Source organism: Thermobia domestica, chromosome 1, assembly GCF_964235325.1.
Source record: "Thermobia domestica chromosome 1, izTheDome1.hap1.1, whole genome shotgun sequence".
NCBI lineage: Eukaryota > Metazoa > Arthropoda > Insecta > Zygentoma > Lepismatidae > Thermobia > Thermobia domestica.
Genome location: NC_137454.1, coordinates 43,224,104 through 43,240,471, shown reverse-complemented (window position 1 = coordinate 43,240,471; position 16,368 = coordinate 43,224,104). Strand labels below are relative to the sequence as shown.

General features: G+C 31.1%; 1 protein-coding gene across 1 annotated transcript in view; it reads right to left on the bottom strand.

Annotated features, from left to right (window-relative positions):
• Positions 1–3,153: 3,153 nt before the first annotated feature.
• The window catches only part of LOC145684600 (doublesex- and mab-3-related transcription factor A2-like), a 103,923-nt gene continuing 90,708 nt past the window's right edge, over positions 3,154–16,368 (bottom strand). Inside the window, exon 2 of the mRNA XM_081756993.1 lies at positions 3,154–15,228. Within this exon, the coding sequence (XP_081613119.1) occupies positions 14,126–15,228 (1,103 nt within the window). The 3' untranslated portion in view covers positions 3,154–14,125. The remainder of the gene's footprint in view (positions 15,229–16,368) is intronic.

Below are 16,368 nucleotides of genomic sequence, written 5' to 3'. Positions count from 1 at the left end.
TTTTTTTTTGCATATAGCAACGTGATAAGATTTAAAAAGATATTTGCTATTAAAAACTTTTTTAACAGATAAAGAATGGCTGGCTTTGAAGTATTATATCGTAATGAGGTTATGCAAATGGCAGTATTAAAGGAAGGTCCGTGACAAAGAAAAAGCTGTACAAGAATTAAATTGATCATATAACATAATATGGGGGGGAGGACTGTGTGAACCTGGTCCTCCACTTTGTTTTCTTAATTTCTCATACTATAGTACAGTACAACCCAAGTAATTGCGGAACAAACCGGTACAAACTAAGTACTTTTTAATGATGTACGGAAATCGTTTTTACCGGGAGATGTGGGGGAAGCAAGTTTACAAAGGTGACTTGTTACCATATATAAAAAATTGCATATCATATTTACATTTTACATGTATATATTGATTGGTTTCTAAGGTTCAGCTGTTTTAAAGTATATTTGGGTAGTGTTTGAATTCACTGGTTTCTGAATGTGTTTCTTTGTGAGTTGAGTAAGCAAGTGTAATTAGTAATTTATAAAATATGTTTTGGCTTTGTAATTAGGCCTAATGTTCGTAAGCATTTGTTAGTTGGTTTAATGGAATGTGTGTGTGTATGCAGATATACCTGATGTGTGTGACTAAGTATGCACCTGTGTGAGTTCTATAGGATCCAACACTAATATTCAATTGTATCGAACAGAAAATAAAAGAAAACAAAAAGCTTCTCAAGAAAGAAAATTATTAAGAATTTACCTTATTTACCGGAGTATAAAAGCACTTTTTCTTTCGTTTGACAATAAGTAACAAAAATGGGATACATTTTACATATGCCGGAACAGAGAAATGAATAAATTAATTTTTTTTATAAATTTTCCTGATTTTATACTGTTCGATGACATTCTTGCTTCCAGATGGCGTACAGTTCAGTAAATCAGGAAACACAGTTTGCATACAATTAATTTATTCATTGTTTCACAGTCTATGTTTTTTTTCTCTGGACGCAAATGCGCTATAGACATTCCTAGACTCGCGCGTGACTCTATATTTGGTTAAGCATTGTTAACTTCACACAACATACTGTAAGTAAATGTACGTTCCATGCTAAAATATCACTATCGTATACAAAAAGTATCCTATGCCGCAATCGTCAGTGGACCACCGACGGGCAACTAACGACATCTCGCCAAAAATTGGCAGCCCCGCACCGAAGGTCCGCGGTGGCCCCTCTTCCATTTTCAAGGTTATACCACAAACGTCAGAGGCGCAACGAAACGCCAATCAACTGCAAAATTATTCCTCTAAAATGTGTTAAATTGCCTATATAAGTGATTGTTTACACTAAGGTGATTCTGAAAAACACTATAAAAAAGAAACAAAAATACTCTGCGGTAGGTGCGAACTACCAACTTTATGGTTATCAGGCACGTGTTCTTCTGACTTTGCCACGCAGTCGATGCAGAAAACGTAGCTTACAGAGGCTTAAACCGTTTAGATCTTTTCAATTTGGCTAATTAGAGTGCTCCTTTAACTGTGTATATTCGACGACAAATGCGTTCGCCATGTAATTTTATAACAAAATGACGCTCGTCTATTTACTTTATTTCATAGTTCTCCCATATTCACTTTCTAATGGCCGGCTACAGTTGCCATACATTCACACAATTCATGCAAATCCACATACATTCATCTAAATTCATACAATTATACACATTCATCTCAAGATTTTTCACTTTATGATGTAGAGACAAGGGTCATTCTTGCTCCCTGGAGCTCACTTTAGAAACAATTCGTCAGGAAAATATAATAGATAATAATAACGGCATGAACATGACAGGCGATCGTGTTGGTCCCTTCGCGATTCTTGACGACGAATCGAAGGAGGTTTGACCAAAATGAAGTCCTCGCTGCTATGCGGTGGGAACTTCAACACCTCGACTCTAGATATCTATTTCGACTCAATGAAATCTTGGCACCATTTGCACACTAGCGACAATTCTTCGAAGCGTCGCTATATCAACGATGGACATTTACCGGCCCACTAGGTGTTGACGACGGTAGCCTGGGGTAGCCTTCGGCTAGCTGGAGACTTCGCCCCCGGATCCCTGCTTTTCCTCAGCCTACGGCCTCGCACTTCTTATATCCCTAACATATCGCTAATCTTAAGGGATTTCGAGATATTGCTACTATAACGATTGCAGCTCCCGCCATTTTTCTTCCCTTCTAATGGAAGCATCAAAAAATGCGGAACGTATTTAATTAGCGTGTCTCTACTTTTAAGGAATTTCGAGATATGGCTATTATAACGATTGCAACCCCCATTAATTTTTTTCTCCCCCTTCTAACAGAAACATCAAATAATTTAGACGAAATGAAACGATAAAACCTTATTTTTTTGTTTCGCCTTATCTCGTCGGTAACTCTATTTTCGAAAATATGACTCAAAGTTTGATTGCTTATAACTCAGAAACCACATGGCTACAAAACATTATCCGCTTGTATGGGCAGTTCAGGATATACTACCATGTCAAGTTTGATCTCAATCGGATACGTTTGGTTGAACTCTTACGTTGTAATTGATTTTGCAGGATAAAATCAAATTAAGAACAAAAATAAGTGTTACTATTGTAAATTATTCAAAAATTCAGAGTTCTTTTTAGATATTAACAGGTTGACTGCCAAAGCGAAATTGTAACATTCTGTGGGGCCGTAATAAAAATTTGCGGAAATGAATCAAACTAGTACGTCCATTTTGACGCCATTGTTATAAGCGTCGGTTGATTTTCAGGGCTAGGCTACGAGTATTGTGCAACATTCTGGAGAAAAAAGATTATTTATTTTTAAATCATGTTAACAAGTGACAAGTGAAACCTATATGCGGGTATCGCGGCTTGAAACAGCTGGTAAAATGAGACACAAAAGTGGGTATTACGGCCTCACGAATGACAGTACTTGAGGCCTAATTTTGGGCCTCATGGCAGTCAATTTGTTAATTGGAAATTCACTTTATTTATTATGAATATGATTAAATGGGTAGATCTTATAACCTTCATCACCTAAACTTCTAAGACATTAAAGTAAAACCTAAATAAATGAAGACCTCTGTTATTCATAAGACTAAGATTTGGAAAGACAAAAGAAAAATATTCATTTTAACACATTCTCTTTATTTGCAATAGCTTCTAACGTACAGATAATTAATTCATCTCTTCCAATAACATTATTTTGGCACCGTACTTCTCTATTTGTTTTAAAATTATGTCTTTCTCTCTCATTCTCGTGTTTACAATAAATTATAATTGTAGGTTCTTTCTTTCTTTCTTTCTTTCTTAATTAATTAATATTTACATACATTTATTTCTCATACATTTATGTACACAAATACATTTTTAAATATATTTTCTTTGAATATGCATTTTTTTTAAATATCAAGTATACAGCAAGCAGTGATTGAGATATAAAATATTCTTATTCACAATTTGACATAAAATAATTCACTTACAGTACATTATTATGTCTTACTTTAAATATCTCTTCTTAGGCAAACTTTATGGAATTTTTCTGGTTGGTAGAGTTCAAGCTTTATTTTTAAGGTTCTTCTTAGGACACAGAACATTTGAATCTTGTAATCGCTTCTTTTACGAAACGATGTTATATTTTAGTGTGATGTAGGGCTACTAGACTTATTTATTTTTTTTTCTTTTTAGAAATGGTTGGCGAATTTCTTCACGAAGAAACAAATCTTTAGTCGGAGAAAGGAATGTGTTTGAAAAACAGTTATGATTATGATAATAATAAGATATATAATCGCTTTTAAATAAGTTAGTTTCATTATCTACAATTTTCAGCAAGTATAATTTATATTGTAGTTTCATAAGAACTGAATTTATTTCTTTGTGGCTACCGCAATCAAGCAAATTATTGAAATTTATAAGTCTAACACCATAAAGAAAAATTAAGACGATCAGTGCTAAACAGTGCAGGTAGACAGAATTAGCGTAATTTTGCATTGTAATGTATGCTCTTTTAAAACCCCTAGAATTATGTCTTTATGTATGAGAATCCTTTGAAAATTAAAATTATTTAAGTAAACGCCAGAGAGAAAAAGTGTGAAAGAGACAGTGAAAAATTATTGTTATGATAAAAATAAGCAACAATGAAAGAAAAACTAAAATCTGGTAACCCAACTTTGAAGGCACTAAACAGTTACTAAGAGTATATATATAAACCAAAATATAACAACGAAAACATAAAATTACATTTTGGATTCCTTATTTACAACTAGAAAACTTGAAAAGTATTTCTTTACAATGTATCCTTCTTCAATAATATCCGTCTGTAAACCAACTTTGTCATAAGAATTACTAAATGGAACTTGTACAATTTGTACTGCATGGCTAGTTTACATTTACTACTGAAACGTTTGTTACTGGCTACTGTAAAATGAATAGTCAGAGTAGTTCACATTCATATGCAATAAAAATAAAGAGAACACTTAAATTTACAATGTATCATCTGTAAAATTTTCCATCTCCTGAAGCATTTCTTGAGGATATGTTAAGTGTATATATAGGCAGGACGAAAATTAACTTCATTTTTTAAAATTTTCTAGTCAAAATAGAGATGCCATAGTCTAGCTCTTAAATTTTAGAAACAAATTATTTGAGAAAAGCAGAAAATAAATCATTTTCTTTTCTTCAGTCATTAAAAAAATAAATTATTGGATAAAATAACATATAATTTACATTATGTTATTTTAAAGAATAAAGTTATAAATTTTAAATTTCAATTATTAATTTTTCCTGATTTACATTGAACGATTTTTTCTCTTTCAATATTCATTTTTTGTTGTCTATCTTGCAGGAAGCAAAACGAAACTTTATGTACACAAATAAAAAAATTTTGTATGTGACATATTTTCCACCAAAAATCTTCGTTAATCCTTATGAGGAAAAAACTTAGTGATTCATATTTCATATAATAAGTTGTATTGAAAAATATTCTTGAAAATATAATTTTAAATTAGCATTTATGACTACTATAAAAAGACTCAGCAGCAAAATAATACATATTTTTGACAGCCGATTTTGAAACATTACTAGCACGTATATTGTAAAAATCCAAAATAAAATCAAATAAAACTTTAGACTTATAAACTCATTGACTTCCAACTATCTTAAATGACATTGTTTAACAAAGCAGCTTTCATACAAACATTTTTGGTAAAATCTTTCAAAAAGAAATACGAAAATAGAATTGTGTAGGCCTTATACAATTTAGGCCTACTCTATATTTTGACTTTGAAAGTTAGAAAAAATTGCATAGAGATTTTGTTTCATTAACTGATCTAAAATGAGATGTTTGAAATTTAATGGATTAGAAGAATACAACTTAAAATGAAACTGGCCAATCATAGGTTAAATTTTCATAAGTTTGTCCACACATGTAATGAAAACCGTTATGAAGTAAACAAAGCAACTACGTAACATAGCTAGTGGAACACTTTCTCAATATGAAAAGAATCTAAATAGCTACAGTTCAGCAGTTTATAAACCATCAGAAATCTCATTTGACAATGTTGTCACACAGTCACAATAGCAAATACAATATTAAATGCTTAGTTTGCAACGTAGATTTCAAGAAACCAAGTGGATAATCATAATCTGATTCATTTCGCCTATGAATGGAATTACAATGCATTTTAAGGAAGGATAAATGAGTTGTTTGGACATAACTGTGCCTTAGATTTCCTTCATTTTCATATTGAACAGAAGAAGAACGAAATAATATATAAAAACCATAAATCTTCCAGTCTGATATTATATGTATTATATTTATTAAATTCTCCAATATATAGGCCTACTTACGACACTTTAGACACGTTATAAGAAAATATTGCGATAATATTGAATACAATTTAATATATCATACAATTTAAAAAGAAGCCGTAGAAAATTGTGTTCGAAATCAAATATATTCTTTGTTTGTTGGCAAAATAAATTTTGTACTTTTTGTTTGTTAGGTACATAGCTTATGTATTGAATACTCTATTTGTTCTTAAATTAAAATTACTTGAAAACAAGCAAAACATGAAATTTACAAAAAAAACAGTGTTTTATGCAACACAAAGTGTTAGGATTAGGAATTAAACTTACTGGCTTTCTGCAGTTAATACAATGTTAGCCTGTCAAATATGGGAATTACATACCTAGGATATCACACTTCCCAAGGAACCGGGGAGGAAGAAAAATGGGAAAGAAAAGAAGCGCCCTGGGACCATTATGTTAGATAACAATCTAGCATTTGCCTAGTGGTAATGAGGAAAATATCACTCAGAAGAATGGACTGACAAAGCTCTTACACATTCTCGATCGTGTCCCAACGGATATCGAATCCGGGACCCTCGCACCTAAGCTGAGAGCGACAGCGGTCACGCTAAATGCTTGTATAAATTGCTCGATTTTAGAAAATAGGCTATATTATAGATATTATGAAATGAATTAATTACCTAAAACAAAATTAACTTTTAAATTATTTATTGATTTATTACGAAATTAATGTAATGAAGTATTTTTCGATAACTTTAGTGGAAATTTTAATATTTTGATTACTTCTTCATAGTTCTTTTAAAGTCGTTTAATTTATAAAAATGAACTTTCACCGAAAGAAAGCGAAGTAATTTGTAGACTCATAAGCAATTTTTAAAATTCTAAGGTTGTATGATTTCATTCTTCAAAATAAGTACTTTGATTTCTATGGCAAATATAATCCTTTCACTTTGCTTTTAATATAATAAGTATTTTAATGTTTTAATTATGTTTGTATCTTCCTTGCAGTTACTTACATATGTCGTGCTTTGTAAAATACTTGTTTAGGTTTTGTATTTATATATAACTTTAAGAGCATGTAAATTTTAATTTAAAATTTAAAAGATTTGAAGTAAATTTTAAAGTGCCAAATAAAGAATTGTTATTAACACTTCAAAGATTATTATCTATATATTACTTCTATGTATCTATAAACTTATAAAAGTAGGCCTGTGCATTTCGAATTTATTTAATAATTATTATAAGACATTCTATCAGAATAGAGAATAGTTACACAGTACTATTTTACTCTTGTATGTATTTATTTAAAAAGTATATTTTACCTTTTAACCAATTTTTATTTTCATTTTTCATGTTTTATTTTTTGTATTGTTCTGTATGTCGGTGACTAACATGCCTAACTGTATATCATTTTTATTCTCGTCATAAAAAATGAGTTCCGACTGTAAAAGAAAAGTGTAAATGGTTGAGTGGAAGAAAAGGTTATGCCTTAACTCCGCCATTTTAAATAATAAATAAATGCCTTTCTTTTTCCTTACTTATAATGTTAAATTTTTAATGTAAGATGGCATGTATCTTAATTTTTTAAACAAATATAACTAAATTATGTAAGTTTGCAGATATTTAAATATGTAAGTTTGCAGATATTATAAGTTTACAATTTATATAAAAATAGAATTGAGAAGATTTTTATAACATGATAGAGAACTGAAAAAATAAACAGAGAACTGAAAAGAGTAAAATATTATTAATTTTGTTTATAATGTTATCCATGAAAGTCACAAAATCTAGGGCGCATATTAAGAGTTAAATTTGATCTACGTTAATCTTTAGTAAGATAAAGTTGTGAAATGTTAAATACAAATATCGCTTTTGTAATTTGTAATTTGATTATAGGTTATATCGCTTTTCTTACATACAAACAATAATATAATTAATGTCTTGATTATTTTAGTTATAAACCAAAACTGTCATCAACACATTAAATATTACGATATTTAGGTTTCGTGTGCTTACATTATATGGAAAACTATTTGTTGAAATAAATGTTGATACATGTATGAAGGCTGTCAAAAGTCGCTGTCATTTTTGAATTTTAGTGCTTTTGAATGAATATTTGCAATGAAATAAATGACCACTGGTTTCTTTAGTGTTGTTACTTCAACATCTCTTGCTTCGTAGAAGCAATTCATACGCGATTATATATTACTAGCTTCTGTTTCGACTAACTAAGACAAACCAATATTATTTTATTTATTGTTAAGCCAGTTCCCTGGTAATAGTTTAGCTCAGTTTCAGTTACTCACATGCGACAAACTATCCATTATTCTTCGATTTTAAATCATAATTCGTTTGAGTTAATCAACAAGCAACTTTGTCGCATGTGAGTAATTGAAACTGAGCTAAACCAATAGCAGGGATCTGAGTTAACAATATTCTATATAAAATTATATTGTGTGTCATAGTTTGTCGAAAAGGCAAGTAAAATAAAAATATGCATAAATTACTTTTAGAAAGCAAGAGATGTTTAAGCAGCAGCATTAAAGAAATCAGTGATCATTTACTGGTATTTCATTGCAAATATACATTCAAAAGCACTAAAATTCAAAAATGACAGCGACATTTAACAACCTTCAAACACATATCTCCATTTATTTCAACAAATATTTTTTTCATATAAGTTAAGCATATGAAACCTAAATATCATACCTATATTTAATAAGTTGATAACCTTTTGATTTATAACTAAAAGAGTCAATACATAAATTGTATTTTAATTTGTATGTAATAGAAGTTATATAGCTTACAAAATCGAAAAATATTTGTATTTAACGTTTCACAAATTTAACTTATCAAAGAGCAATGTTAATTCCTTAAAATAAGCAAATTCAAAAAATAATGATGAATTAATTTGCAATAGATTTCAATTTTAAACGTGGTCAACATCTATTTCTAGCTAAAAAGCATTGGTAGATCTAATTTCAATTGAATTTTGAATTGTTCTTCCATATTTGAGTATCAGTTATTTCTTAATGTCGAAATGAATGGAGGTGATTGAACTTAAGATAAATAATGAAAATCTAACCGAATTACTATTAAGATATTTGGTAATGAAGCATTAAGATTTCAAATTTACATTTATTTCCACGGATAGACTAAAGAAGTTAACATTTACTGGTACTGTTTTAATGTTCTTCTTATTGTTTGCTATATCGCACCTTTACGAGAAAAGTGACACAAGTCAAAAAACCTAAAGGTCCAAGCTCGTATCCCTCGCAAGAAAAATGACATAACACGTAACTTGTTTTAAAGTCATTTTATAGTCACAGTGTTTTTTTTTCTTTTATATGTAAAAGTATTGTAAATATAGCTTTAAAATTATCCCAAAATCAGAGTGTATTAGAACAAAATGACAAATTTCGTATTATGTCACTAGAATATTATTACTAATTTCAATGTTGACTTCCGCTGTAACTCTAAGTGTAATATTAACTTTAAGTCCAATAACTATGAATCACCAGTGCTTGTATTTACTTAATTAAAAAGGTTGCCGTATATATATTTATGAGCCAACAGGATCTTACAAAGAATTCAAACAGAACAGGAGCAGTTTCAACTTCGTATTTAACTACTTTTAAGTTTACAAGTAAATAATCAACATTTTATTTAAAATGTTATGTTAAAAAATAAATAAAGATAATGCCATATAAATTATTACTTTGTGTTACTTTCTACAAAGTTTTTTTTTAATTTTACAGAAATCCCGTAAGAATTTGCTCTCAAAGTATCTTAGGTTTCAAGTAAACAAGGGGTCGCGGTGGATCAGAGGTAGAGTGTTCACCTCTGATGTATGGAGTCCCTGGTTCGATCCCAGCTCGCGCCAAGTGAACCATTTGGTGGACAAACACCGTGTGCGTTGGTTTCCTCGGGATTCTTCCGTTTCCTCCTACTTTCTTCATTCCACCATTTCATTCATTTCTCATCATCACCGTCTCCTTTAGTCTACCTGACATAACTGTAGGACGTAAAACTCTAAGATTTCATTTCATTTCATTTCAAGTAAACAATTTGGATCTATATATTATTTCTGTTGCTGTTTCTGTTAAATATGTTGAATATATATGTTTCTAGTGTATTACAGTATTTTAAAGCATTTTTTTGTTATCAATAAAGAAAAAATATTTTTTAAAGAAAATTGTAATGGATAATCTAATTTTGGTATTTTCCAAACCAACCTAGACAATGTTATCATAAATGAACTGATCATTCTTTGTTTATTTTTAATATAATTAGAAGGACCTTGAAACAACTAAGCACAAAAGTGTAGTATTGGTTCAAAATATATAATTAGATTATATTTTTCAATCTCCAAATAATGGAAGATGAAACATTTAAACCCTATCTGTATTTATATATACGGATAGTTAAGTAAGGTCGGTGCTTACTCGTGTTTCACTTTACTCAAAATTTTCAAAACACCAATGTACTTCAAAGTATGAATACATTTAGAATCGTGTTTTAGTTGTAACTTAATATTCGCAAATACAAGAAAATAAAATTATTTCTGGTTACTCGTGAAAAAAAAAGGAAAAACAGCTTCTTGTTTTATAGTATGTTCGTTACAAAATCAGATTTGTAATAATTTCTTAGTTTTTACGCAGTTCTTCCAGAAAACTAAAACATTGAGTATATTTTGCGGTATTGTTGAAAGTAGTGTTTAATATTTTGTAGTATTATCATGGTAACTATACAAGTTATTTTTAATTTATGATGTTTCAAATAAGACATAAAAAGTGAAATTAGACAATAACCGAACTAATATTAGCAATTGCTACATTTTAAGTCAATTTGACCACCTTATACTCGGTAAATATGATACTTTAATTGTTAAATCATAATTGTCATCAACATTGAACTATAACCACTAATTACAGTTCAATGGATGAGACATTAGCTAATTTTTATTGCAGTTTTATCGAAAAATATTATAATGTACCATTTGAGATTAAAATTGAAGTTTTCAGAACATCTATGGTTTGTTCTGTTATTTTATATTGTGTATCTAATTAACATTTTTTAAAAAATTAAATAAATGGATAGCAATATATATATTGTAAAAATTTTGTGCATATTTTAACAATAGTTGTTTAAAAATATTTTTCTTCCAAATTATACACGACCCAAGTATTACGTACCGGTATATATTCCAGGAAATAGAAATTTCTTGTGAAAGTTTTCCAGAAGCACGTCCCATGTCAATCACAATCTTTTTCTTTCAGCTGTGCCGACACAAACAAAAGATTTCCTTTAGATTTTTTTAAAGAACAATATATTCACAAGCGCGCACACTCACATACATACATACATAGTGTTTCAAACACGTTTATTTGCAAATGAGCTTCGTTCAACTCCATCGTTGAGTGTTTTATGAGTACACACAAGTAGTTTGAACTTCGTTTCTTTTTCCCATGTTTCCACGTCTATGTACCCATTATCAAAACAAACAACTTCAAATAATGCTACATCCACATACTTGCTATGTCCATACATAGGCACAGAAATAGGTAATCAACACGCCTGGGTTTTAAAACTTTTAGAGGATAGATTGTGTTGGATTTTATGCGAAAATCAAAATATTAGCAGGAAAATTAAAGAAGTGCTTTAAGTACTCTTTTAGTACATGAAGCAGCTTACTATATCCTCAAAGTAAGTACATTAATATATGTTACATGTTTTGTCCTTAAGATAGATATTGTAACGAAACATCTGTTCACTTTCTGCAAAAGTTTACAGTACTTGTAAAATTACATCAGCTTTATTCTCTCCGGAAATGATGTCACCAAGGAAAAATTCGAAAACTTACCACTTATATATGTAAATTACTATTTGTGACCCAATTTAAAATGTAAACTGAAAAAAAAAACAGATATTTACTTTATGTGTCTGTCTGTATTCAGCAAACAAATTATAAATTCTGTGAATCAGAAAGTGCTTTGTCATGTCTTCATGATTTCAAAATGCAACATTCATATTTAAAACATATAAAAGTACGCCCTTGTGAATATTCAAGAAATATGTTTATACTTTGAAAAGTTAAATAATTAAAAAGATTAAGAAACGTAGATGATGATGAAGATTTGTGCATACTTCTTTATCTGAAGATAAAACCAACAAAAAGTAGTCTCATAAGAAGTAATATGGATGACAGGAAATAATTTCACAAGTTTCTTCGAAATTCTCGATTTCCAAGATCTAAAAAGTAGCTAAATGTATTACAGTATTATTTCGATTCTTTTTACGTCATTTACTTTGAAATGTTAATCTCTTTTACAAACGGAATTTTTATAGATTTCTTTTACAGATAAATCTTTTATAAAACTCGCAATAACATAAAAGGACATGATAAAATAAATTGGTTTGCAGTAAATTAGATCATTCATCTATCGTAAACAAGATTTTACTCCCTCACATCAAGAGAAATTACACATCCAATCATATGGTGTTAAACTGTATTTTTTAAACTTTCTACAGATTGTTTTTGAAGCATGCAAATTTATTAATTTTAACTAAACTTTAAACTTTAAAATCGAGAGATTTTGTAATTAATCGCTTAGACTTATTTTCTAAATAGCCAAATCTTTCTAAATTACATAAAAATATAAAAATTCTTAAAAAGTATTAAATCACTGGTCAAATCCACCAAAGTTATGTTTTACAAATAACAGGGAATATTTAAACGAAAGTCTAAACACGAAGATAAGAAACACATTTTGCATCTTTGAGAGTACAATCTACATTTTTTTCTCTATATTAGAAGAAAAGAATGTAGGGCAATGTTCTGACAGAAAAAATAGAAGGACTTAATAATTTTAGAATCAAGTTTAAAAAATAATGCTTCATCTAAGTTACTCTATATCAGTGCTTATAAATACTTTTATTAAACAGATAATCACTTTGTTTTTAAAAAAAAATCCGATAGAGAATACCAAGCTTAATTACCCAATTTTCGAGCTATTTGGAGACTAAAATCAACATTTAATAAGGTTCTGCTCGTCCAAGCAACACAGTATATTTCATTTTAGTGTATAATTATGAAAATTATGAAAATTACATTTTTTCCAGCTTCAACAATACAATTAATTAATATCGTCAGGAACTCAAACATGAGTAGAATGATGTAGATATCTTTAATGATACTAAATTTAGAGAGTTCATGTGGTTCGGATTCCACGTTAATCAGTAGGTCCACGTCTCATATAGCCTCGCTGCTGAACGGGACGTAAAACTCAAAACTCAACTCACCTCAACTAAATTTAGAGAGAAGCAATAGAATATTGTATTCGAAATTTTCACTTCACGGACAACTTCGAAACTCTATTAAAACACGACACAAAAATGCTTGTATGCTGCTTTTGACCAAAGGATTTGAATAGAGCTTTCTTAATTATCCCCACAGATATATAAAGAACAGATCGGCAACAAGTGATATTCAAAATATGCTATCTTGACTGACATGGAACAATGTCTTGCTATCTATGATTCTAATAATCATGTCACCTTAACTCGATAATGGGACGCAATAAGATAATTGTTCATTGACTATTTTATCTCCAATAAAATTAAGACCTTTTCTCAGGAATACTGCTCTTATGGAAAGACAAGAGCAAAGAATGCAATTATTTTTCTATCCCATCCTTGCTTCAACCCAAATTGTAGGGAGAACAATAAAGCCGATTATATTCTTTACATATCTATGACTACTCTCTTACGAAAAAAATTCTTTACAACAATTGAGTCTCATTAATTCTCAATGCAAGCCAACCTTCGTCTTCGACTAGTGAGATCACTAAAGATCATAATTTATGGATAACCACTCAAGAATCCGTGCAAGAATAAATTAACATAGCAATTCTAAGCTTCTGTCAAATTTACACGCATTTCAGTTTCATTTTTTATCATTTCTACCTCTGTTGTCAAGCATAATAGTACAATAAGAAATTATTTTCACTCCTTTTGAGTAATTAGATTGTTTCCCTCATAATTATGCTCAAAACAGCATTTCTACTCAAAGATATAGAAATGCCTCAATACAATTAATTTTCCATTTCCAATGTTTCACTCACAACTCCACTTCAAATTTACACTCCACTCCAATTCCAAAGTCTAAGTCTGTATATATATATTTTAAATATTTAAATAAAAATTGTAACAAAACTTGTACTCCACCTAATACTTATGCACATTCAACAACATTCGTTTCTTAAACAGCTATAGCCCTCCCACAGTCAATAAGTATATATTTACTCAGAATAAGAGGTTTTGTCAGATCCTGTACCTGAGCCTGGGGACGCTGCTTTTTCACTATAATAGTCTGTGGTCCCCAGTGAAATACCAGATTGTGTGACCGTTGTTCCCAAAGTGGTTGGAGGAGATCCTGGAAGACTTACCAGTGGTAGTGCACCATAAGTGTTGAAATCTGGAGGTCTAATTATAGTTGGTAAATAACCAGTGCCTGCGTAGGGGGCGGATAGAAATCGACGATGAGGGTTGTAGCCTAGTCGTGCTGAATTAAGAGGTGATGAGGTTACTGTTGGGAATGGAGATCCCAGAGGTGAGAAAGCTGACTTCATAACATCTATGTCTTGATATCCTCTTGCAGAATCAGCCATGGCTCCAAGTTGTTCTCTGCTCAAGTCACTGACTCCTCGATCCCCACTTGATGGACATAAACCTTTGGCGCCATCACCACCATCTGATGGACAGGTCTCGCTAGTATACGCTAAGTGTTCGATAGCTTGGAGAACATCACCTTTGCAGCGCTGGAGGAGTATCTCAACTTCACTGCGTCGCTTATTTGGAAACACCCGCATTAAAATATCGATTGGAGATCTGGTACCAATTCTTGGAACAGGAGAGTGTCCTCTTGGGTGATGTTGACTATGGTGCCTGTAAGTAATACCAGGAGGTTTCTTCGGTAACGATAGATTTTCAGGAGCGCAGTTTGATTCTACTTGTTGGATTGAAGAGGGATCATAAGGTATTGAAGCCTCTTCATCCGGATGCTGACCTGTCTCCGCTCCTCGACCATCGGCTGGCGAAGATGCACTATCTTCTCCATCTTCACCATCTGGACCAACATCTGCATCTTCACCTTCATGCTGATGTTGCTGAAGAAGGTAGGCTGTCTGAGGAGCTACCATATCAGGTGAACGGCATTTAAGTGCAACTGACGTAGAGCCTATCTTTCCTTCTGCTTCGTCTGGTGATAGGAGAGGAGAATTTGACCTACTTCTCTTCTCTTCAGAAGCTCCACCTGATGTTGTCAGTGGAATAGCCTCGCCTACACCGCCTCCCACTTCATCATCTTCTTCCTCCTCTGTCAATGTCCGAGGTCGTTTTCCATCTGAAATCACAAAAATGACAAACAAAACGTTAACACTGTTATAGCTTTCATTACTGCTTTACAAACATGAGATATTAATTAAGCGAGGGCTTCTTTTAGGCTTTCTCATTTGAAATTAAATTGAATAAAAAGTTTTAATTTAACCTCCGGTGGTTGTACCTTTTTCATCTATAGAAACTAAATAATAAATACACTTGAATAATACCGAAGAAGTTGCTGGAATGAAGAAAAAATGGAAGGAAAAACGGGAAATCCCGAAGATAATCTGAGGACATGATGAACAAAAGCCGTTTGCGATAGAAATAGATACTCCTTCTATCAGAGGTAATGTGCTTGTTTCTATTTGCATTTTGGGTCTTTCCTTTGTTACTGTAGCATTTTATTTATCCAACATTTCCCTCTGAGTGACTGAGATGTCACTTCCTAGATGGCTAACTTGAAGTAATTTCTTACTCAATTTATTATACCCGAGCTTTTTAATGCCCGAGATTCTATAAGGAAATAGGGCTTTAAAAAAGCTTAGCTAGAAATATCGCCAATATTCCCTCCTTCTCTTAATGAGAGATTTCAACAACACAAGATTCCACAGAAAAATGAATTTGCGTATTCGGAAGCAGCTTTTGTGTGTTGTTGGGCAGAATAACGCAATAGGCTATTCGGTGACTGCTGTATACGCTCGTGTGATGTTCTCACATTTTAACCAAAAAAATTCAACTAAAATTTCAAAGTGTGGACATTACCTGGGTCTCTCAGAGCGTAAGTTTGAGTCCCGGTACTTTCCTTTGAAAGTGTAAAGAGCTTAATTATATTAAATACAAAATCAAGAATTCCTTCATTAGATGAATTGAGATCAAACCATTCTTCACTTAGCACATTTCAATAATCCGAATATTTAAAAAAAAAAAAAAAAAAAAAAGTGGAAAAGACAAATTTTCTTATGATGATATTGTGTTTTCTCCCTCTCTCCTATCTGTCAAAGGAAAACAGAAGACGAATAAAATAAACTGATAAAAAAAATGCTGGTAGCAAAGATACCTTCCGCCTTGTCCCCTGCCATTCACACTCAAAATTGAATACATCTCGTGTTTCCCTTGTGTCATACAGATTCTGTTATATATATATATACGGTATATAAAGAAA